The 25,723-nt window shown below is 40.5% G+C and overlaps 2 protein-coding genes across 4 annotated transcripts in view; one reads left to right on the forward strand and one right to left on the reverse strand.

Annotated features, from left to right (window-relative positions):
* The window catches only part of LOC122554545 (adhesion G protein-coupled receptor D2), a 308,358-nt gene extending 291,440 nt beyond the window's left edge, over positions 1-16,918 (forward strand). For both annotated transcript variants that reach the window (XM_043699743.2, XM_043699744.2), the window contains one exon: positions 15,457-16,918. In XM_043699743.2, the coding sequence (XP_043555678.1) occupies positions 15,457-15,606 (150 nt within the window). In that variant the 3' untranslated portion in view covers positions 15,607-16,918. The remainder of the gene's footprint in view (positions 1-15,456) is intronic.
* A 4,955-nt stretch (positions 16,919-21,873) lies between these two features.
* Positions 21,874-25,723, reverse strand: part of nr5a2 (nuclear receptor subfamily 5, group A, member 2) — a 348,147-nt gene continuing 344,297 nt past the window's right edge. For both annotated transcript variants that reach the window (XM_087990806.1, XM_043699748.2), the window contains one exon: positions 21,874-24,318. In XM_087990806.1, the coding sequence (XP_087846932.1) occupies positions 24,071-24,318 (248 nt within the window). In that variant the 3' untranslated portion in view covers positions 21,874-24,070. The remainder of the gene's footprint in view (positions 24,319-25,723) is intronic.

The following is a 25,723-nucleotide window of genomic DNA, read 5'->3' on the forward strand; positions in this document are numbered from 1 at the left end:
AATCTTTCATTTCTGTGAAGGGCCAAATGCAATGTCACAGTTTGTTATAAGAGGAGGTCAAGCTGTCACAATCTGGTTACTACGTGCAGTAATATACAAGTATTTTCTGAAGGATTTCCTTACAATATAATTTGAGCAGAATTGCCAAATCGATTCTGTTTGGATACATTCACAAATTTGGTATGGGTATTGCTAGCCAAAGCAAATAATGCTGAAGCACTTTACAATGTTGTAACCAAGCCAATGCTTATAGAATTATAGACTGATGAGCCTGACATTGATAGTTGGGAAAGTGCTAGAGTTCAATATGAAAAGAATTAATAGGAGAGAAAGAGCAAGCATGGATTTACGAAAAGAAAATCATGCCTGACAACATATAACTTATCGAGTTAAAAAGGGACAGTCAGTGGATGTGGTTTACAGGAGGCTTTAGAAAAGGTCCCACATAAGAGATTAGTGTAAAATTAAAGCACATGGGATTGGGAGTAGCATACTGACATGAATAGAGAACTGGTTGGCTGACAGGAAATGAAGAATAAGAACAGATGGGTCTTTTTTCAACTGGCATGCAGTAACTAGTGGGCTACCGCAGAGTTCAGTGCTTAGATCCTAACTATTCACAGTATATATTCATGATTTAGATGAAAGAAATGTAAATCTCCATGTTAGCAATTGAAATGAAGCTGGGAGGAGCATGAACTGTGAGGAGAATGCTGAAATCCTTCCCTGTGATTGGGCCAAGTTACATGTGTAGGCAAATGCATGGTGGATGCAGTACAATGTGGATAAATGTGAGGTTATCCACCTAGGTAGCAAAAACAGGAGGATGGATTATTATCTGAATGGTAATAGATTAGGATGTGGGGTGGTCCAGTGAGACCTGGATGTCCTTGTGCACCAATCACTGAAAATAAGCATGCAAGGTTTAGCAGACAGTGCAGAAGGCAAGAGGTAATTTGGTCTTTATAGTGAGAGGATTCATGAACAGGAACAGAGATGTCTTGCTGCATTTGTATATGCTGAAAAATGTGTTGCTGGAAAAGCGCAGCAGGTCAAGCAGCATCAAAGGAGCAGGAGAATCGACGTTTCGGGCATAAGCCCTTCTTCAGGAGAAGGGCTTATGCCCGAAACGTCGATTCTCCTGCTCCTTTGATGCTGTCTGACCTGCTGCGCTTTTCCAGCAACACATTTTTCAGCTCTGATCTCCAGCGTCTGCAGTCCTCACTTTTTCCTGCATTTGTATATGGCCTCAGTGAGACCAGACCTGGAGTACTGTGTGCAGTTTTAGCCTCCTGGTCTGAGGAAGGATGTTCTGGCAATGGAGAGAGTGCAGCGAAGGTTTACAAGACTAACTCCTCGGATAGCAGTCCTTACGTATGAAGAGAGATTGGATTGGTTAGGGCAATATTCGCTGGAGATTAGAAGAATGAGGGAGGACCTCGTAGAAACCTTTAAAACACTAACGGGACTAGACAGGGTAAATGCAGGAACAATGTTCTTGAAGATCGGGGATTAGAGAATGAGGAATCATGCTCCAAGGATATGAGATAGGCTTTTTAGGACTGAGAGGGTTAGAAATTTCTTCACCCAAAGAGCGATGAGACTGTGGAATTATAGCCAAAATGTTTAATGTTTTCAAGAAAGAGTTAGGCATGGTTTTTAGGGCTAATGAGTATGGGGAAAACTCAGGAATGGGGTATGGAGTTGGATGATCAGCCATGATGAATGGAGCAGGCTGAGAGGGTCAAATGGCCTACTCCTGCTCCTATTTTTAATGCTCTTTCTGTGTTTCCTTGAATTTTATTTTTATGATTAAATAAAACTTATTGAATTAAAAATACTTACCAGAACAGAGGTATAAGAAATAGTTAACTATCTGGGAAATGCTTCTGACCACACATTTTTCATCAGTATTGAAGATAACTGTTAGTAATACAAGTGATTTATTTCTTGTGCCTTTACAATCTGTATGCTACATGTGAGTCAGAAAATCAATGCAAACATACGGTTCAAAATGAGCCATTATTAACTTTATCAGTTTCTGGCAGCTCCTGTTGTTCCAGTGCAGTGTGAGGAGGCACTTTTTAACCGCACTCCCCAGCTCAGTGGAACTATAGTTAAGATCAGTCGCATTGCATCTTCCCATCTGGTATCATTTATCTTTGGCAGCTTTGATGGGCATTGGCATCGCAAAGTGACTTTTACAACAATGCAGGGAATGCTAATGGAAGAGCAGAGAGACTGAGATACACCAAATATTGATAAAGTTCCTTGGGGCCAGGAAGAGCAGGGTTCCTTCCATGTGCAGCCATTCTTCATCCTCTCCACATCATCGTGCATTTGGAAGCATTCCCCCCTGTCCCCACTGTACCCACCTTATGCCAAAGACTGCTTGCTGAGTTCTCAATGGCAGATGGCTTCCCATTGCCTATTGCCAATCCTGGTGTTATTTTCCCAGGCAAACCTGCAAACCCTGTGACTCCTCAGGCACACACACTCACAATCCCTTCCTAAATAAAGTGTGTATTATGAACAATGCAGTATTGTAATGAGCGAGCTACCATCATCCAGCATGTCCTAGCATTTCTGTCACGTGTTACAAGCAGCTGTGTTAGCCTTGGCCTGTGAACACTATCTCCCTTTTCTGTGTTGGTTAACAGTGATTTTCTTCACACATTGTACAAAATGTGCCAATCCTCCCAAATCTACTGCTAAGAAACTTGTTTAGTAGAAAGAGATTTATAATGTCACTTTGTAATTAAGGAATGCACTCCTGCCCCATGGAATTATTTTTGTTGGACTGCGAGTGATATTTAATATACTGGAGGTGCGTATTAAGTACCTTTGTGCAGTTGTTTGAAACTCAAATTGATAATGTGCCATGAAAACAAAACCAGGATGTCCTTTCTACTTTGTAGTCAGCTTATACGATTTCACAATATTTACACTTTAAAAGCGACTTCAAAATCCAGATCCCACCACTGGGCCTAAGCTGGCTGCAAAACTCCAACTACATTCCCAAGTGAAGTGAATGCTGACAAACACCTTGACCTATTGAGAAGACCTGCTGCATACTTGGGGACTGATATTAGTCCCTGTTGTAACAGTCCAACACAGGAGAGCACTTTGTAAAGCTGCTTTATTGTATCACATTGCAATCCTGGTGTAATTATAGTTTTTTGTTTGTTGGTAAAGTTTGTGCATCTCCTTGCACCCTTTTAGATTGATCTGAGGCACCTGCTGTGCTGATACTCTGCTGCTTTTGTCTATAAGCCCAAACTCCACGCCTTTAGTAAATTGATTCCCGACCTGTATAATACTTAAAGCAATACTAAGGCTAATATAATCTAAGGCACAAAAATAACCTTAATGAGGCCAAAACTAGTTATGTAAAACGTTGCTGTATATGCACCAATAATCCCTGTGCCAGACACTTGATTGGTGCAGAAGTGGCTAGTCTCAGCCAGAGCACCAGTAAACGTTTTAAAATTGGCCTCTGTCATTGGCTTGGTATGGGGTATATTATCAATCTGCCCACTCATAATTAATATCTTGCAACCAATGCCGTTCATTTGTAAACTTTTGGTAAAACAGTGGTTGGGATTGGCTATAATGTCCTGAACAGTGACATAGTCTAGACTCAGCTCGGATGAAAACTGGGCACCTTACTGAGGAGTGGTTATGATCACTGGAATTGAACCTCAGCAATGTTATGGGTTGGAGGGGGATGGGGAACATTACAGTGGGAAGGGAAATGTAAGAAAGACCAATTAAAATAGACCTGAACTTGCCTCAATATGTTTTTTAAATGTGTTTGGGAAGAAGCTGCTTTGAAATGTTGACTGTAGCAACGTATCTGACTTCTCATTATATCTAGTGTACTGCCAAACCCACGATAACACCAATCTGGAACAGAGTCAGAATCAAAAAGCATGGATCCTTCGGTCCAACCAGTCTGTGTTGACCATAATCCCAAACTAAACTAGTCCCACCTGCCTGCACTTGGCCTTCCAAACATTTCTTATTCATGTATTTACCCAAATGTCTTTTAAATGTTATAACTGTACCTGCATCCACTACTTCTTCTGGAAGATCATTCCATACATGAACTACTCTGTGTTTAAAAAAAAAAGTTGCCCCTCATGTCCTTTTTAAATCATCCCCCTCTCACCCTAAAAGCATGCCCCCTTATCTTGACATTCTTCACTATAGGGAAAAGACACCTGCCACTTACCTTATCTATATTCCTCATGATTTTAAAAACCTCTATAAGGTCACCCCTCAACCTCCTATACTCCAGTGAAAAATGTCCCAGCCTATCCAGCCTCTCCCTAGAACTCAAAACTTCCATTCCTGGCAAAATCCTGGTAAATCATTTCTGACTGTGACACCAGTCCCTTGACTAACACTTCGTTCTAGACAGTCCCTTCCACATGTGAGAATAAACCAGAGAGAAGTGACCAATGAGGATATTTGTCAGAAGCCATGTCAGGAGAATACAAGTTGCTTGAGCTTGTTGCTGAATGAATATTTCCATTAATTTACAGAATTTACTGTAGCTGTATAAAATTCAGCTTACAAAACTGAAGTGTATTTGTTTTAGCTTGGCGTTCGTTCTTTGCTGGTACTTTTGAGAAAGTGTTGAAAATAATTTCTGACTAGCTAATAACATTTGACTAATTAATATTAAGGTGCCTGTTTGTACAATCATTTGCCAATTACAGCTTCACTCAACTGCTGGGTTTTGAAGCACGATTCTCCCTAGGCAGAGGCAAGTTGCCTCTTAAGAGGATTGTGGCTTGCTGCCGGTCTTATTAAACTACATATCTTCCCTATCAATACACAGTGTTGTAAAGTGAAAGATGAGTAAATGTACCCTGACTAACCTTAACCAGGTTGCAGTAAACCTTTTTAACTCAGGTGTATTACATGATGAGGTAGAGAAAGGGGACAAACATCAGAGAAAGGTGCCTGAATATATTGTGTGCAATTCCGGTCTCCCTCCTATTAGATGGATGTTGTGAAACTTGAAAGGGTTCTGAAAAAATTTAAAGGGATGTTGCCAGGATTGGATGATTGGAGCTATAAGGAGAGGCTGAACAGGCTGGGGCTGTTTTCCCTGGAGTGTCGGAGGCTGAGGGGTGACCTTATAGATGTTTATAAAATCATTAGGGGCATAGATAAGATAAATATACAAAGTTTATTCCCTGGGGTGGGGGAGTCCAGAACTAGAAGGCATAGGTTTAAGGTGAGAGGGGAAAGATTTAAAAGGGACCTAAGGGGCAACTTTTTCACACAAAGTGTGGTGCGTGTATGGAATGAGCTGCCAGAGGAAATGGTGGAATCTGGTACAATTACAACATTTAAAAGGCGACTGGATAGGTATATGAATAGGAAGGGATTAGAGGGATATGAGCTAAGTGATGGCAAATGGGACTAGATTAATTTAGGATATCTGGTCAGCATAGACGAGTTGGACTGAAGGGTCTGTTTCCGTGTGGTGTATCCCTATGACTCTATGACTGTGACTCGAAGTACTTAGGGGTGTAAGAAAGCAGAATTGATATATTAGCATATCCTACACTGTTGGGTGTCTGAAAGCATACTGTGATCTTTTTGCAATTCTGGAAGTATTCCAAACTCTCTAGTAGCATTTCTTTGCTGCCATTGATGGTCTTTACTAGCAAACAAAGCAGAACCCCATTGGCACAGGATAAATGGCAGTGGCAAAGCTTAATTTTCCTTTTTGAAATCAATTGAAATTCAGCAGGCATCGAAACATCTGCCTGCCAGAGGCAAGATCCATGACTATTCCCCTCTCACTCTTAATTTGTTTATCAGTAGGGGCCTGTTGCATGTCAGGGAGAGTGGGCAACTGGTCATGTTATTGTTTATTTTATAAACTTGTATGCTGCCCTAGGCGGACTGAAATCTGAATATGTATTTGTACTCCCAAAAGAGCTCTGTCTATGCTAAATCATCTAAGTGACAAACTTGTTTCTGTCTGTTAAGCAGACCATGTGACTGACCTATAATACTGCCTATATCAGGACAAAACAAGACAAGAAAGTTCATCAGGAGATTCTTTAGTATAGTTCAAAATCACTTGTAAGCTTAACCTTGTTTTACTGATTCAACTAAAGGGTTTCCTTTTAAAAATCTGAGAGGACATCTAAAGTTGAAGTGCATCAATTCATGTGGAATTGAACCTAGAAAAAGATCCCAGGCTATACAGAGTTTGCCAGTCTTAAGTTGATTGAGGCATTGCTAAAGACCTTAGAATCTCTTGGTTATGAAGTTCACAATCTTCTATGGTTCTGGCCTTGACAAGTGCCCAGTGACCCATTCTGAAAAGTTAACATATGTAAACATTGGATGAGAATAGCAGCATATTCTACAGCGTCGCATCATGATCAGGTGTCCCACTGATGCTGTCTGCCCTTATGCGAGGCATTTGAATGAAATACAGATGAGCAGGTTGCATTCCTCATTTATTCCCTGATCAGAGAGAAAAATAAAACAAAACACATTGTGAATTCACATTTGATAAAGTACTTCAGTGTTAGCTCAACAGAAGCCATCAAATTCCAGGACGTTTCCAGCTTTTCAGTAATAATACAACTTTCAGTCTTACAGTTACTAGCCCCCACGCTAAATTATCCACCTTTCTACCAAGAGTAGAAATTATTATTGTCAATGTTAAAGTATTTGTGTGAGAATTCACCATGTAGCATTTAACCTCTGGTGCATGTTAATATTGCCAATACTAGTTTTTATCCTACAGTATGTTAATTTCAGTCACTTGGAGGGATATGGGCCAGGTGCTGGCAGGTGGGACTAGATTGGGTTGGGATATCTGGTCGGCATGGACGGGTTGGACCGAAGGGTCTGTTTTCATGCTGTACATCTCTATGACTCTATAAAACATCTCAATAAAAAAGAGAAGCAAGATATGATGCAAAAAATGTCTTGATGCTTTCGATGTGTTAGGAAGACAAATGACAGCTACATTCCCAAATGCTGTACTGCCCTAATTGCTTCATTGGTCTGGTCCTACCTTTCTTCAAAACATGCTTGCAAACTTAGATGTGATTCAACATCCACGCAATGCTTTCCACGTGAAGAAATTTATGTTTTGGTGAGCACAACAGGAAGTATCCCCCTAATGTTTCTTCAATCCTCTAGCATTGTATAGAATATTCCCAGCATATAATGATGTAACATTCAAACTTAGCTATTCTGTGCTGCTCCTAATCATTGCTTCGCAGTCAGATTTGTGAACAGGCACAAGTCTGAAAACAGCTTTGGGATTCTCTATCTTAGTTCTCGGGGTGAACTTGGATTTTCCTAGTGATTTTGAGTGTATGAGGATTGAAAGTCTGTTCTATAAAGCCTAGGCATGAATACTTAATGTACTTCTTACACATTCCCGTGTGTGCTTTCTGGATGTAGATATTAACTTATTTAAAGCAACCAGTTTTAACAATTGGATTAAAGCCTTTGTATTGACAGGACATGTGGGAAACTAATCTCAAGGCATAGAATCTTTATACAAGAAATTTCACAGTTTGACAATGAGGATTTTTATCAAAAGGCTTTCAGAATTTTGTTTTAGATATTAGCACTACGCTATTTTGTTTCTGAGGAATGGCAATTTGTTGGTTGCCTTAATGGCCTGTAATCCAGAGGGTTGGTCCCAAGAGCATTTTAATGGATTTTCCTGTGGGCTTCATTCCCTGATGTCAGGTTCAAATGATGGTACTGAACCCTCACTTGCTGACAGTCAGATTGTGATGAGAGTCTTCCTGGAAGAAGCCTCCAAATTTGCCCCTACCATGCTCATGGCCCCTGTTGAGGACGTTGGGCAGGCTGGATGACTATAGGAAGCCATCCAGCATTGACAGATTGGCAGCTCCTTTGCCAGAGATGGGTGCTGCTGCAGTGCGTAGGATGACAGGAGGGCTCGTTCATCTCTCGTTGCTGGTCCCAATTGGTGATACATAACAGGCCAAGAATGTATGTCTATCCATCAGGCAGGGCATATCTCCCCCACTGAAAGGGACATGGTTGGGGCTGTTTCTAAATACATTATTGACTTTCAATAAGCTGGTGGCTTCCTCAAGCTGTAGGGTGAGGGGGTGCGGGGTGATTCTGCTACCAGCAAAATGCTACCAAACTCATAAAATCACACTTAATTAGGTGCGGACAACTAATCTGGATCTCCACAGAGTCCTTGGAAACTTAGCCAGTGTGCTATCCCCCTATGTTCCCAGCACCCCTGCCTTATACCCTGGCAGTATGCAGCTGGAAAATTCAATCCTTTACTGTGGCAATGTGTAAGGGAAAGTGGCTACAAACATGATAAAGTACTTCGCTATTCAGGAAATACACTCCTGCATTCAGCTGGCCACATAAAGGAGTTTCCCATGAATCTGCAAATGAACTTAATCCAAATATCATGAAGAATCATTTCAAATACTAACTTAAAATGTTGATGCTAAAACAAGAGAATAGGCAGGTAAAATGTTTGTCTTGCTGAAATCAGAATATTTAACCTTTGCACTGCTAGTGCCCTCAGGAAAATAGAACATAGAACATAGAACATAGAAGAATACAGCGCAGTACAGGCCCTTGGGCCCTCGATGTTGCGCCGATCCAAGCCCACCTAAACTACACTAACCCACTATCCTCCATATACCTATCCAATGCCCTCTTAAATGCCCATAAAGAGGGAGAGTCTACCACTGTTACTGGCAGGGCATTCCATGAACTAACGACTCGCTGAGTGAAGAACCTACCCCTAACATCAGTCCTATATCTACCCCCCCTTAATTTAAAGCTATGCCCCCTTGTAATACCCGACTCAATACGCGGGAAAAGGTTCATACTGTCGACCCTATCTAACCCCCTAATCATCTTGTACACCTCAATCAAGTCACCCCTAAACCTTCTTTTCTCTAGTGAAAACAGCCCCAAGTGCCTCAGTCTTTCCTCATACGATTTTCCTTTCATACCAGGCAACATCCTGGTAAACCTCCTCTGCACCCGTTCCAATGCCTCCACATCCTTCCTATAGTATGGCGACCAAAACTGCACACAATATTCCAGATGCGGCCGTACCAGAGTCTTATACAACTGCATCATGACCTCAGGACTCCGGAACTCAATTCCTCTACCAATAAAAGCCAGTACGCCATATGCCTTCCTCACCGCACTATTTACCTGGGTGGCAACTTTCAGAGATCTGTGTACATAGACACCAAGATCCCTCTGCTCATCCACACTACCAAGTATCCGACCATTAGCCCAGTACCCCATCTTTTTGTTATTCTTCCCAAAGTGAATCACCTCGCACTTAGCTACATTGAATTCCATCTGCCACCTTTCTGCCCAGCTCTGCAGCTTCTCTATATCCTGCTGTAACCTGCCACATGCTTCCTCACTGTCAACAACTCCTCCGACTTTCGTGTCATCCGCAAACTTGCTCACCCAACCTTCTAACCCCTCTTCCAGGTCATTTATAAAAATGACAAACAGCAATGGTCCCAAAACAGATCCTTGCGGAACACCGCTAGTGACAGCACTCCATGAAGAAACTTTGCCATCAACTACTACCCTCTGTCTTCTTCCATCCAGCCAATTCCTAATCCAAACCTCCAACTCACCCTCAATGCCATATCTCCGTATTTTCTGCAGTAGCCTACCATGGGGAACCTTATCGAACGCCTTACTAAAATCCATATATACCACATCTACCGCTTTCCCCTCATCAACCTCCTTCGTCACCTTTTCAAAGAATTCAATAAGGTTTGTGAGGCACGACTTGCCCTTCACAAAACCATGCTGACTATCCTTGATCACATTATTCCTATCTAGATGTGCATAAATCCTATCCCTTACAATTCTCTCTAAGACTTTGCCCACAACAGAAGTGAGACTCACCGGCCTATAGTTACTAGGGCTATCCCTACTCCCCTTTTTGAACAAGGGAACCACATTTGCTATCCTCCAGTCTTCTGGGACTACTCCTGTAGACAAAGAGGACATAAAAATCAAGGCCAATGGCTCTGCAATCTCCTCCCTTGCAATCTCCTCTCTTAAGTACAAGAGTTTGGACAGTGTAACTGGATTAAAAAGTAACCTACGAGCCACCATTAAAAAAAGTGCTAACATCCTTTTGATACTTTCCCCTAAAGTTTTCATCACTTGTAATAAGAAAGTACTGTAGAGGGACCCTTACTGCCTGTGCCATCCATTTCTGGATATAAAATTCCAGATTTTCTACTGTAGGCAGTTTGCCAAATCAGTTTTTAGTTAAATGTTGCATTAACTGACTTCCATGCAATGTATGATTTATTTTAGCAGTTAACTTTGCTATCCTCACAAGCTGCCTTTCCACACAGTTCTGGAAAGTATCTCCCTGTTGTACATCCTGTTAATCCTAATGTATTTTAAAATCTCCCAGACCAGTACTCTTTTTCTCGTTTAGGCTCTCGAACGTGAGAGATATTTGACATTGACAGGAACTTGAGGAGGTGGCAGTGTAACAAGTAGGAACTGTGATAGGCCGCTGACAGGTTGACAGTTAGGTGCTTATCGTGACAAGAAACAGTGCTAAACTGCTACAGCATGCAACCCATCGTCCCTCTGCTAATCCAGTATTCCCTTTGATCACAGAACGGCTGAATGGGATGTACCACTGGTCTATGCATACATACTGTTTGGTATTACATACCAGCAAAGTTGCTTCTGATTTGAAGTGACTGCCATTGAACAAGGCTCCAACTCCACTGCAGCCTGAGAAACAAGCCACTCAAGGGAATTCAAGTCAATCAAGTAGTACTTGTTAGTGTATTGTTTCGGCTACAACAGTTGAGACGATGTAAAAAGGCCAGACATCTGAGTGTGCTTTGCTTACGTAAATGTCTCTTCCATTACCTTCGTACCTTGAGTCGGGCTGGTATTGGTCAGGCATTGCCCATGTGTATTTGCCGCAGCCTTTAATGATTTACATACAGTTTACTTGCAAGGATTATCTGCTATAGAATATTGTGTTTGTGAAATTATTGCAAACATTGTGTTTTGCTCATGCCATTCACCTGCCTTTTACTTATATTTCAAAATTGCAAGTTTTGTTTTTCTTCATGGGCCATTTAAATAGGGCAAAAGAAGCCCCCTTCGGTCACCCACTGGCCCTACCCCATTTGCCACCACATAAAAGATTTTTAAATGAAATTAAAGTTTAAATTATTCATTCATCATAGAAAGAAAGGTGAAATGTTTTTGTATTAATACTTAAAGATAACCCAATTACTTGAAACATTCCAATATGTCAGAAAACGATTGCAATACTCTTCCTCTTTAAAAAGAAACTTATGTTACATCCATATTAATCAAAACGCTACATCTATATTAATCAATCAAATCACCAGTAACATAAATTTTGCTTACAAACCTGCTTTATAATTGCCATGGTTCAGAGCCATTCCGGTTGCGTGATATTTTGTATGTGATAGGGATTTCTGACCCAACTGGCTTGAATTTTGCTCCAACCTTTGGTTCCTACTTTGAGAGCTTTACTCTACATTAATAGCTGTACCCTGTTGCAGAGCAGCTGTGTCTGATCTGTGGAGCGTAACACATACTTCATTCCTTTTCATACTTCATTTAAAAAAAGCTCCTCACCCTGGTAATTTAAGCCAGTATCCGAATAATGCTGTGCTAAAATGTACCAGGGTGGCTCAAATGCTTTGCAACTAAACAGTGCCGTATTTTTGAATGCAGTGGTTTAGAAATGTGATTGTCCTAAGAACAGACCAACAGAGCAGGGTGATTTTTTGTGTTCATGGATTCAGTGAGTGCTGCTTGCTCCTGTTTGTATAATCACAGGGTCAATGTGAAATTATTGCCAGCTCATTATAAAACAGCTCAGGTGTGTAATCTGTCCTATTCCTTGGCTGTACGACTCTTCAGAGGAGGTGGAAAAATAGGCTTGACTGATGCCCCCTAAAGGCAGTCAGTACCTATTTAAAAGAGGGGTGCACTCTGCTGGTGTCTGAGATCTGGTGTCTGTTGGGCTGCATGGTGGCTCAGTGGTTATAGCGCCAGGTACCCGGTTTGATTCCAGCCTTGGGTGACTGTCTGTCTGGAGTTTGCGCATTCTCCCTGTGTCTGCGTGGGTTTCCTCCAGGTGCTCTGGTTTCTACCCACAGTACAAAGATGTGCAGCTTAGGTAAATTGGTCATGCTGAATTGCCATAGTGTTCAGGGATGTGTAGGCTAGGTGCATTAGTCAGGGGTAAATATAGAGTAATACGATAGGGGCATGGGTCTGGGTGGGATACTTTTCGGAGGGTCAGTGTGGACTTGTTGGGTTAAGTGGCCTGTTTCCACACTGTAGAGATTCTATGATTCTTTGATTCTATGGTCTGCTGATTGCATGCTATGGCTCTCTGATGATGCTTTGGAGACCATAGTCGAGGAGCTGGATAGAATGAGGGAGATTCTTTTTCCCCTAGCAACAGTTGAAGTTCCCTTGCCCTGATACAGCAAAACAAGAAAACTTGCAAAAAGGGTCAGACTCATCTTGTATACTTGAAAATGGAGTTCCAGCGGCCCAGTATGTTTTTTTCCAAGTATTACTTTGAAACTGTGTTTTTTCCCTCTTTTTCCATCAGTGGAAATAAGTAAATAAGGTCAATACCAGGACATGGCGGCAAAGCAGAAAAATGTTCAGTCACCTCACTACAACTGTTGAGATAATAATCCTGCTCACTTGCTCTCAGCTAGGACCTCGACCACGTCCGGTCTCAATACTTACAAAATTACCCTCTACAATCCGAGGACCACACTTTATTGCACATCATCTCTTCTGCTCATACATATTGTCCTTTCTATTGTTATTACTGCTGCAACCCTCACTCTCACACATCTTCAATCTTACACACTATATATGTATGATTCAATCACAACCTTTATACGCACCAATTAACTTTGAAGCAAGTCATAAGAAGACTGACTGTCTTCCTTCTTGCCAGTGAAGGTTATAGCAGAAGGCTAATGCAAATGAGCCTCATCCATTTTCCCATCTGGTTCTCTATGGAAGAAAAGCTAATAGCTACCATAGACAGCAGACCGTGGTGTCTGTGGTGAGGAACAGGGCTGGAGAAAATATTGCACTGGGTTATTCCACACATCATCATCTTTTACTCTTCTTTCTTCATTCCTTCTGCACACATACTAGATAAATGTGAGGTGCTATATTTTGGTCGGACAAATCAGGGCAGGACTTATACATGTAATGGTAAAGCCCGGGAGAGTATTGCCGAACAAAGAGACCTTGGAGTGCAGGTTCATAGCTCCTTGAAAGTGGAGTCACAGGTAGACAGGATATTGAAGAAGTATTTGATATACTTACCTTTATTGGTTAGTGCATTGAGTATAGGATTTGGGAGGTCATGTTGCTGTACGGGACATTGGTTAGGCCACTACTCAAATACTGCACGCAATTCTGGTCTCCTTACCATAGGAAATATGTTGTGAAACTTGAAAGGGTTCAGAAAAGATTTACAAGGATGTTGCCAGGGTTGGAGGATTTGAGCTATAGGGAGAGGCTGAACAGGCTGGGGCTGTTTTTCCTGGAGCATCTGAGGCTGAGGGTGACCTTATAGAGGTTTATAAAATCATGAGGGGCATGGATAGGATAAATAGGGTCCCTAAGGTACAGGAGTCCAAAACTAGAGGGCATAGGTTTAGGGTGAGAGGAGAGAGATTTAAAAGGGACCTAATGGGAAACATTTTCACACAGATAGTGGTGTGTGTACGGAATGAGCTGTCAGAGGAGGTGGTCAAGGCTGGTACAATTACAACATTTAAAAGGCATCTGGATGGGTCCATGAATAGGTTGGGTTTAGAGGGATATGGGCCAAAGGCTGGCAAATGGGACTAGATTAATTTAGGATATCTTGATGACATTCATGGGTTTAATTAAAGGATTTGTTTCCGTGCTGTACATCTCTATGACTCAGTGTTCTGCATCATAAATGCAATTGTTCTCCCCTCTCCTTATCCCTTGTATTAAAAGTCAACTCTTGCCTCTTTCTTTACTTGCATGTTCAGAGTAGATTGAACATTCTTTCCCACTTTAGAAAGTGGGGCGGGGGATGGAGTCGAGTTGACCCCAGCAAGCACTTGCCCAGAGACTCTATGCAATCTTCAGGGGTAGAGGTACAGAAGGAAGCCTTTGTATGGTGCATCACCAGCTAATGGTGCGTAGGATCTGCATTCGAGAGGATGACAGTCTTGTTGGGAAGGATATGGCATCATTTGGCTCGAGGGTAAGACTTGTCCTAACGCAGAGGTTTCAGCTGGAGACAGCTATCAAGAAACGTCCATGCAACCATGCACAAGGGACTGCTTGCTACACTGGACAGCTTGCAGCAAGCTTATGTCCATTGCTTCAGAGCATAACAGAGTCCAGCTCCAATATGTGTTGAGGCTTTGAACAGAGTTTCTGAAAAGGAAGAAAAAAAAAGATTTAAAATAAAACCTAACATGAGAATTGAGTTCTCACTGAAGCCATCTTTAAATGGATGGCATCTTTTATTTAGTTGCTCTATTTCTTTTTTGCAAATGGATTTTTTTTTGTCAATGTGTTTGCTTGGGCTTTCGATTTTAGGTAGCCTTGAATCTTTTATGGAACATCACTACAATTTAAATACCACAGTTGGGTATTGTGACTGAAGAGGCTGAATTGTGTGCTTTTATTTATAAAATGACAGATTGGTTTCTAAAGCATGTCCATTGTTCTGTTAATTAATGGAATGTTAGAAATGTTGGCACTGGGCTTCAGAGACTGTAACCACTGAATAGGGGGAGAAATCAAAAGCTTTCATTAATACAACCCAAAGAATATCTCTGAATGCTGTGAATTAATTTTTTTTGTTGTTTAATGTAAAACACTTTCCAAAAACTAAGTTGTTTCAATAGAACTTACTGAGTGGCCATTACAATCTTATAGATCCTTTTAAGATTAGAAGAGATGAAAAAAGTCCTGTTTATTTAAAAATATTAGTTGACATCAAGATTAGTGCTTATAATCTGTTTTGCAAAATATTGGTTAGATTTTGAATAGATGACAGTAGTAATAGTGGAATATTGTATTCTAACAATTTTTGCTATGAATGGTTAAGGAATATTCAGAAAGTCAAGAAATGTGAAAAATAAGTTCATCAGCTTTCTAGACTGGAGCAAGGCCTATTCTGCAGGAACAGATGGTATCTGTCAGGACAACTCAAACCAATTAAAAGGGACCAGACAGATGCCACAGGGAGCACAAATCACTCACCCATAACTCTTTGATAGGTAGTAATAGTTTCCGGGATATTTAAGCTCTTAAAGGAAAAGAAATGCTGCTTTAAGTCTTAACCTAACACGTTTTTTAAAAATCTACCTACAGGGTTGCAAAGCTGATTGTCCTGTGCCCAGTGGACGGGAGGATATGGAAGATGGCTGCAGCCTGCATGTACCCATAGAGCTCGAAGATCGCTCCTGCTCCTCACTAAATGTCATGTCCCTGAAGCGAGTTGGCAGCTTATATTTGGACTGATTAAATCAAGATGACAAACATCCCTCCAACTGGTGTTGTGCATTGGGCTAGAAAGTGATGATGCTATGGTGGAATCTGCGTGTGGCAGTAGTGGGGAATGCTCTTGATTGTCTTTAAGGAAAGAGATAAGGCAGATTGATAATAGATGTTCTGTCATCATTAGGGTCGAAGCCCTTTGCTGCCGTCTAGAAGTTTGCCATCATTTATAAGATCAGGGAGGTTAACCTCTGTGTTTGTTCCATCTCTATTTTACTTGACTCAAACCTATCAGTCCAACAACAGTCCAAAGGGGAATGGCAAATAGAGCTTTTGCTGGTAAAAGGTGTTATTAAAAATTATTTATCGAACTTTTTCTCTTTAGAGTTTGTTTGCTAACTGAGAAAGATAAGCTGTAGTCATAGTTGAATGAATTATGCAGGTAAAATGATGGTCAGAGCATCACAGTTAATACAGTACAGACTAAAACATAAGACCAGACGTAGCTGCAGATTCCTTAAATAAATGACAATGTGATGCATTTAACCTTTTGTTTTTAGCAACAATCAGTAACTGTCCTCATTATGACTAGTGACTGAATGTTAGCGTTGTTGTTTAAATCACTAACGTTGATCAGTTGAACCAGTAAAAATATGAGCAGCAGTGGTTCTTTTAAAAGTTGTACATAGAAAGATGGCATTTGATCATTGTGACAAATTGGAGGTTTGGGTTGACTGTCGAACAACTGTATATTATCAGGTACAGAAAGGAACCGGAATGCTGCCAATATTTTTTCTAATTATAACTTAGAGATTTAACACAGTCCTGGTTGCAGTAGCAGTGTTGCAATACTGATAATATATTGATATATCAGGACAAGTAACATTAACAATTGACACCATCCACATTTTATATGCTGGCAAAGATATATTGTAACAATTGTGATTATGGTAAATCAATAGTAGATTGTGACACAGAGTTAAAACTTTGCAGAGAGTGGTGAAATTTCTGGCAGGTCACTATTTTACCATTTCCTCCGCATCATACTTTCCAAAGTGATTGTACTGTGTTGTGATAATTCATGTATGTGAGGTTAATTCTGTGATTTTACCAAATGTTGTAGATACACATACAAAAACATTTTGAATATGGTAAAGCACAGCTAATTTACTTATTTGTGTACTGGGTTTCTATGCGATCAATTATTCTGTACTAAAATGTAATTCTGTTCAATGTATTTTTTCATCCATGAATGTTGATGTGGCTCTAGTCTCAAAAGATAAAATACATCAAGCTTATTTTAATTCAAAGTTTTATTAAAAATAAGGAATAATAGATGACCGGAAGTTGGGACTTGTTGATTGACCAAAATGTCATAGAACTTTAAGAAAGAATTTTAAAGTGGAACAAAGACCCAGTAGATTCTGGAAGTCTGAAATAAAAGCTGAAAATTATTGAAATACTCAATAGGTCTGGCAGCATCTGGGAAGAGAAAATCAACATTAAAACTTCAGCTGGGTGAACTTTCATCAGAATTCTAAGGTATAGTCAACCTTGGTCAGCTAGGCATGTGTGAAGCAGACAGATCTTCCACAGAGAGTGAAAAGCAAATAGTCTTTATCTTAGCTCACTCCTACCAGATGCCTTAGTTGATGAGTTCTTAATAACCAAGAGGGGTCTGATAATCTGCAGATAGAAAATAATACAACAATAAAATTGGATACCATAGTCACTGGAATTTCTCAAGTTCTTTAGAGATGAGAAATGTTATCTAGCCAATCTTACGGCGTATTAGAATTTATTAGTAGAGCAATTGAGTTCCACAGCCATAATGTCATGCTGCAATTATACAAAACGCTATTGTGGCCGCAGTTGGAATATTGTGTACAGTTCTGGTCGCCCCATTATAGGAACGATGTGAAAGCATTGGAAACGGTGCAGAGGAGATTTGTCAGAATGTTGTCTGGTTTGGAGGGAAGGTCTTATGAGGAAAGACTGAGAGACTTGGGTCTGTTCTTATTGGAAAGAAGAAGGCTAAGAGGGGATTTGATAGAGACATACAAGATGATCAGAGAATTAGATAGGGTAGACAGTAAAAGTCTTTTCCCTAGGATGATGGCGTCAGCTTGTACGAGGGAGCATAGCTACAAATTGAGGGGTGATAGATTTAAGACAGATGTCAGAGGCAGGTTCTTTACTCAGTGTTGTAAGGACGTGGAATGCCCTGCCTACCAATGTAGTTAGAGACCCTGCTCCTCGGATGCTGCCTGAACTGCTGTGCTTTTCCAGCACCACTCTAATCTAGAATCTGGTTTCCAGCATCTGCAGTCCTTGTTTTTACCTTGCCAATGTAGTTAACTCAGCCACATTAGGGAGATTTAAACAACCCTTGGATAAGCACATGGATGATGATGGGGTAGTGTAGGGGGATGGGCTTAGATTAGTTAACAGATCGGCGCAACATTGAGGGCCGAAGGACCTGTTCTGCGCTGTATTGTTTTATGTTATATGTTACATTAACTCATCCATCCAGAGAAATGCTAACATTTCCCAAAATATAATATCCAGTTATTTGTTGTTTATTTTTAAAAATTAGGGCTTCTAATCACTACGATTAAACCTCTTTGTATGTAGAAAAATTCAATGATCTCATTCTAAAAGTGCCTGTAATTGTTTAAATGGTGTCTCCCAGTTCTTATTTGGTAGCTTTGTTCAGAATAACATCCTGAGTTACCTATTACAGCTGGGCTACGAGACTTCCTCTCTGGACCAGAAATTTCAAAGGGTCAGTTCTGGTTTTGTACAGCATTCAGGTCAGGCATTGCAATTGTGCTGCCTGTGAAACTAGCAGCACTAGATGATCAAACCACTTTGCTTTTTGCATCACAATAGCCTGCTGCCAGTGAGCGACAAATGCTGAAAACACCTTCTTTTGGAATGGTCTGGTTTGGCCTCTTTCAGGACTACTGCCTGCCATGGACCAACAGATAGTGCCTGTGAGGAACATACCTTGGCTATTGATACATGAGAATAGTATTGGGTCCTAGATTGGGTGAAGGAACCTGATCTGATTTAACGATTTCAACAAATTTCTCACTTGATTTACATTTGAAAGCTCATTCAAAACAGTAACTGGTTAGGCCTTCAGGTGTTAATGTTCATTTACAGACTTTTCCCATTTTCCAACATAACCAATATGGTAACTGTACAACCATGGCCTCTCTCCATATTTCCGATCAGTGATTAAGAATCAGACATTTTTGGCTTTTCACTCTGCATTGCTACCAGTACTTTTGAATATTTCCTGTTTTTTTTGTGCCCAGAAGTAGATTAAGCATGGTCTGACCAGATCACTATCATTCTAATTTATTCCCAGTCAGTGTTAGATTAGCTAGGGGTGAGCAAGGGCGAGCCAGGATTTTTGATTCTGTTCCCTATTGCAAATCCAGTAGTTTGGATAATGTGGGCCTGTGATGTTGCCCCACACACACACAGCCTGCTGACATCTGATTGATGGCCCTGTGAACCTGTTCTAACACTCAAGAAACTAAGGAAGAAGCAAGAAGGTTTCGCGGTGATTTAGACTCAGTTGTGGGAGTGGCAAAGCGAATGGCAGATGCAGTATAACGTGGAAAAATATGAAGTTATACACTTCAGTGTGAAAAACAGAAAGGAACAGTACTGAGGGGTGACCTTACAGAGGTTTATAAAATCATGAGGGGCATAGATAAGGTGAACAGCAAAGGTCTTTCCTCCAGAGTAGGGGAGTCCAAAACTAGAGGGCATAAGTTTAAGGTGTGAGGGGTAAGATTTAAAAAGGGACTTGATGGGTAACTTTTTCACACAGAGGATGGTGCATAAATGAAATGAGCTGCCAGAAGAAGAAATAGATGCAGGTATGTTACAACATTTAAAAGACATTTGGACAAGTACATGAATAAGAAGGGTTCAGAGGGATATGGGCCAAATGTTCGCAAATGGGACGAGTTTAGTTTTAGAAACTTGGTCGGCGTGGATGAGTTGGACCGAAGCGTCTGTTTCCATCCTGTATGACTCTATGCTTTATCAGGAAGTGTGGATGTGCAAAGAGATCTAGGTGTTCTTATGCACCAGTCAATGAAAGTAGACAACAGCAAAGGTACAGCAAAGAATTAAGAAGGCGTCTGTTGCAAGAGGATTTAAATTCAGAATTTAGTTTTTTACAAGGCCTTGGTCTGACCGCATGCAGCTTTGGTTCTCATGTCTAAGACAGGATACTTGCCAACAAGGAGACGTAGGAGAAAGTGAGAACTGCAGATGCTGGAGAGTCAGGCCAAAGGTGTGGCGCTGGAAAAACACAGCAGGTCAGGCAGCATCTGAGGAGCAGGAGAGTCGACATTTCGGACATAAGCCCTTCATCAGCAATGTAGGGGGGTGAAGGTAGCTCGAAAGGTGATAGGTCAGAGTGGAGGGTGGAGTGCCCTTCGGACATAACCACACCGGGGCATTCTTCCTCCAGACGTTTGGTGGCTTGGATTTGGCAGAGGAGGCTGCCCAGGACTTGCACGTCCTTGGGGGAATGTAGCGGGGGTTCACTCGACTGATACCGGCGATGACAGGACTGTCCCATGAGGAGAAATTGGTTCAAATTGACTTGTATTCATTAGGTGAGAAAGTGAGGACTGCAGATGCTGGAGAGTCAGAGTTGAAAAGTGCGGAGCAGAAAAAGCACAGCAGGTCAGGCAGCATCCGAGGAGCAGGAGAGTCGATGTTTGCGGGCATAAGCCCTTCATCAGAAATGATGAGAGGGGATCGGATTTGACCACAGAAGGCTTTGAAGGCCAAGTTACTGCATGTATTCAAGAGCTAGATACATAGGGGCATCGGGAGAAAGTGGGAATAGGGCAGTGAGATAGAAGAGCAACCATGATCATAGTGAATGATGAAGCAGGCTCAAAGGGCTGAATGGCCTCCTCCTGTTCCTGGTTTCTATGTACCTCGATACTGAGGAGGTTAGTGAAGAGGATTAAATTGAAGAGAAAAAGTTACTTGTCAACCATTTAGGAGAGAAAAATACATAAAATGATATTTGAGTAAGGAAGATAGCTCAATGCTTGAGGTGAATACTTGAACCTTATTTTTCTCTTTTGGAAGATGACTGTCTTCTGCTGGTTATGGTTTGTGGTTTTCAGCATTTATTATTCTTTAAACCTCCATAGAAAGGTTGGGAAACAGAAATGGTGTTATCCTTCTATTACATTGGAACTTTCAACCAAGGTATGTTTCACTTCAAAAGATAACTCTGTTAGTTCATTGACAAATGGATGAAAATATTTAACACTTTTGCAGAGAGAATCAGATGCCAGCTTTTATTTACATGACAAGGGAAACTGTTAACTGTGACAAAAGAAGGTAGGTGCATGATTGTGTATCAGTCTCAGGATTGCGTAGAAAAAAACTCTCATTCCAGAAGTACTATTTATAAACCAGTTACAGAACTCAATAATAACATGCTAAGAGAGACCTGCACTTGAATAAAATCCAGCTGTGATTTTATATATTGTTTCGTTACTGTCCTAATCATGCATTAAAGATGACAGCAACAGTCCAGTTGAAAATATTCTTAGGCATTTCCTCAGGAGCAAGGCTGACTTGCTTCCATTCTGGTTCAATAGTTTCTGAAATGGCTGGTAAGTCCAGAGTGTGACCTGTAGACCTTGTCATGAGGGGCAGGTGGTGCTTGAAAATTTGCATGGCTAGGTTGTTTGGCAGAGTAATATGTTCTCTCGGGTTCCTCGCCTTCACCTCTGCTTTCCCCTAACAAGGTCTGTCTCTGTTTTTGGTGGCGTTCGGAGTAAACCAGCTCCATTTTGGTCAGCCACGGACAATGGAGATATTTGATCCCTTTAAGACACTATGAGGACATCCAAAAAAGCATTTCTGCTGAGCTCCCAGGAATCTCCTGCTATGAATGAATTCAGTAGTCATTTCGGGAATCTGATGTCAGACATCTGTCCTATCCATCGGAGCTGGCAAAGTACTCAGATAAGTAAGAGGTGTGCGTGTAGAGAGAGAAGCCCTTTTTTTTTCCCTCACTGGCAATTTACGTTTGACAGTAGACAAATGCTACTCAATGTTCATTTTGCTTTTTCTTTAATACAGTGAAAGGTGGTGCACATATATGAACAATGCCAAAGGTTTGGACTCAACAAGTGATATGCCACGCATATCATTATTTATTGAAATACTGAAAAATTCCATCAGTGTAAAGAAACTCTTGGCAAGAAGTTGCATGACAGTCTGTCATTCCACTTGTTATAGTACACTTAGAGTAGAGTAATGAACCAAGTAACTGCTTACTGAGTTAGAAGCTGAATGGTCTGAAATCCATTGCAGCTGCAGAACATCAGCAATACATAGATAGTACTGACAAGACAGAATGTTTGTTCACACAAAAGAGCACAATAATAACAGTAAAAGCTTAACATTATTTCGTGATCTGTGTCTGTTTATATTTACTATCAGGACTTGCCAGGCAAAACAATTACTTCAGCTGTTTCTTATAACCCCTTGTGTTGGGCAGTGTGAGAGGAATCCGTTGTTGGCCAGGCAATGTCCTTGAAGTTGCTAGGTAGAACTGTTCTGATTGAATTCTGGGCAATGCACCATATAATACTTTCCAAAATAATTGTAAACAACAAAACAGAGAATTAGCTTCACAATGTTCTGTAAGACATCAGTAATGGGGTTTCCTACAACCTGAAGCAGGCAGCTAAGTACAGAAAGGAGACGCAGCCCACCTATCTGTAATTTGTGGCAGACAAAGCTAGTTCAGTGCTTGTGTCCATTGAAGTAAGTATCACGGTTTTACATTCTGCACTGCAGTGAGACCATGGAATACAGAAAACATAAGCTAACTACAGTCTTTGGTATAGAACATACAGTTTACAAGACAATTTATTTAATGCAAGATTTCAACTTTAAATCTTTCCATTCAGCTAAAAGATGAAGCCATAGTTCACATCATTTGCAGCAGATTTATCCTTTTTTTTAACATTTTCAGATTTGTACTATATATATATAATATATATTTAAATGAACTGTGTGATTCTTTTTAAGATATATGTTTGTCCCTGAACTGACTGTAGCTGCTGATTTTCGAAAGGCGCTACAGTGAACAAATGCATTTATTTGGCTTTGTTATTCTTGCGTTCTTACACAAAAGGTGAAACAATGAAGAAATAAATTAGTAACATAATTGTCTACACTTTAAACCATGATGTACAATATAAATGGTACTATTCCAATAACAAAGCCAACAGTCCTGAAAAAGAACTAATTGTTTATACAATCTCAATAAGTGATCATGTGGCCAAAGATCTGTCTGTTCAAATTAAAGTCTTAGTGAGATTCCCTTTTTTGATTTTAGTGTCTCACGACATAATTAAGTACTGGTAAAAAAGTTACCGATTAAACATAATTAAGGAAATCATTGCTTTGCAATTCAGGTCATTACAGTTCTTTCCCACAGGAGCTAGTAAATGTAAACACCTTTGTTTGCTGAATTTACAGTATTAATACTTCAATTATATTCTTCCGCGTATTCAGATTCACAGAAATAAGGCAAGACTCACTTAACTGTGACATCACAAATTTAATACTAGTACATTAAGTATTAAGAATTGTGAATGTGAAATGAGTTTTTTTTAAATCCAAGTTAAGTTATAGTTTTATTCCCCTCTCGTTATTGTTCTGCAGCAGGCTTTGGTCTACTTCAAATAGCATGTACGCTTTGGCGAAAAGAACCTAAATGGGTAGGTAAGATGGTTGTCAAACTAATTGCTTGACAGATGGTTTCTTGCAACCTTTGCAGGCCTCACACATAGATAGGGTCTGGTAATTTGAACGAGCAAATGGAGAGTGAAGCCAACTACAGGCAAGCCTTTAGATCCCCTATCAGGTACCACATTGATGATCACTGGGGAAATAGCTTTGGGGAAGGAGGAGAATCGAGAAGGTTATGACGGCTCATTACTGTTACCACATTTGCTTTGTATCCCACATGCTTTGAAATTTAAGGGTTTCTTAGTGCACTTGAAGCCCTAACTGTATTGCCATTAGTGCACAACTCCCATGCTTTTTCTTAAATTTCCTAGAATTAGTGGTCAATCTGAACAAATCGGAAACAATGGTGTGATATTAATTTGATATCGAGTTTGACAAAGTGAACTTCACATGGGTAAGCGCTTCCTTAAAAGGCTTCACAGAGGTTTCCTTTGGGAGGTGGGGGTTGGGTAGCACAGGTGTGATGGGTTCACAGTTGGCAGATTCCATGGCAACACCCTGATACATCACTTGTGTCCTGATGAACAGATCTCATTAGGTTGTCCTCTTTCCATCTAGTGCACTGAAAGGTTTTTGTTGTTTTCTTTTTAAGGAAAAAAAATGACGCTGCTTATTACAGCTTAGAATTTCTGCTCATCGATGCAAAGACCCCCCGAATCTAGTTTTAGGCCCGCTTAGCATGCAGCATTTCAATGAGAAGATTGTTGCAGGGTACATCTCCATTCAGGTGCTTGTAGTAGAGGTATTCTTCGGCCTGCATGCTAATAGCCCGGATTTCTGGTAATCGCAGGAGAAGCTGTCCAAACTTATCTGTTTGCTGAGGGTAATTACACATCGTATAGTCTAGCAGTGCAGCGTTAACTTGTTCCTGAACACTTTCAACAAGGTGGTAGTTCTCCAAGTTTTTTACATCTGAAAGAAATAGTTGAACCATGATTAATATCCAATTACAGCAGTCAGGGATGAAGGATTGGGTGGGGGTGGGGGGGAGGGAGGGGGGTGTTAAGAAATAATGAGATGCAAAAAAAAAACCTAATTTGTAAATTTTCCCTTTTAGTCTATTCTAAAAGTACAGACTAAAGTTCAATGAGAATTTATGTTCAACAGATGGCTTTTTTAAAATCTAACATGCAAGCAGGACAAATACAATTAATCATGTCAATTAAAAATAAAAATGTTGCAAATACACAGCATGTCAACCAAGATCCAAACAAAGATGTACTGGATGAAACGCTTAATAATTATGACCTAATTTTGTTCAGGTCTGTCTTTGCTCATTTGAGAGAATTTGTTTCTTTTTCAGTCCTATTGAGAAGATGAAGCTGTTACCTTTCTTTCATATTCGTCAAAGAAAGAACAAACAGAACACAGAGAAGTTAAGGAGCATTTCTAGGTTAAAGTGTTTTTCACATTCAGCACGAGAAACCATTGTGACCGCTACCACATGACCAAGGCCCAGCCCCCTCATTTGCTGCATACATTTCCAAATTGTACATAGTACACAGCTCTAATCCCTGATTAATTTACAAACTTGAGGTTGAATTAATATCCAAACCTTTAACTGTAAATCGTAGTTCAAAGCTGACAATCCTCTTGTTTCAGTTTGACATCTCTAAATGATTCTGTAACCTTTGACCTGTGCAAGAACTGCTAATGAACCATCTGGTACACTCCGATAGCTCTTAAAATAATCTGCAGCACCAGCCTTCAGACAGACTCTCTTCTTGACAGATGAGTTGGACGTAAATGAAGTGTATGTCCTTCATAAAAGATACTATATTGGAATACCCTTTGACCTTAAAACATTATTGAAATTTCTTCTTTTATAATGGCACCATGAGTCTTCTCAATCCTCACTGGTTTCTCAGTTCATTTTCATGAGTAACTCCTTTGAGATAACCCTGGCTTCGGGCATTGTCAATCATGCAATGAATGTAACTTTAAACTCCCAAAATCTTCTCATCTTCCTCACGAGTTGCGATTTCTGAATTTTAAAAAATTTAGCTGTTAAGAAACAGATACATGGACCATACAAAGGGCCTCCCAATGAAGCATTATCCTGGTTACTTTCTTAGTACAGTACAGCCCATTATTTTTGAAATGAGGAGTCACATAGCAGATAGTTGCACACAGACATTTTTGGAATGCAGTACTGTGACCCCGTCGTCCATCGTCAAACTAACCCTTCAAACAGATTATTTCCATCATTCAAATGGTGGAAATGAATTTAAATCAATACCAGGCATTAAACGGTCCGAGGCCTACAAACTTGTCTCTTGAATTCCACTGTGCTGGAAGCTTCTCACCCATTCCACTA

The sequence above is a fragment of the Chiloscyllium plagiosum genome, unplaced genomic scaffold, assembly GCF_037043375.1.
Source record: "Chiloscyllium plagiosum isolate Xiang-an unplaced genomic scaffold, Cpla_swu_hap1 HiC_scaffold_9, whole genome shotgun sequence".
NCBI classification, from domain to species: domain Eukaryota; kingdom Metazoa; phylum Chordata; class Chondrichthyes; order Orectolobiformes; family Hemiscylliidae; genus Chiloscyllium; species Chiloscyllium plagiosum.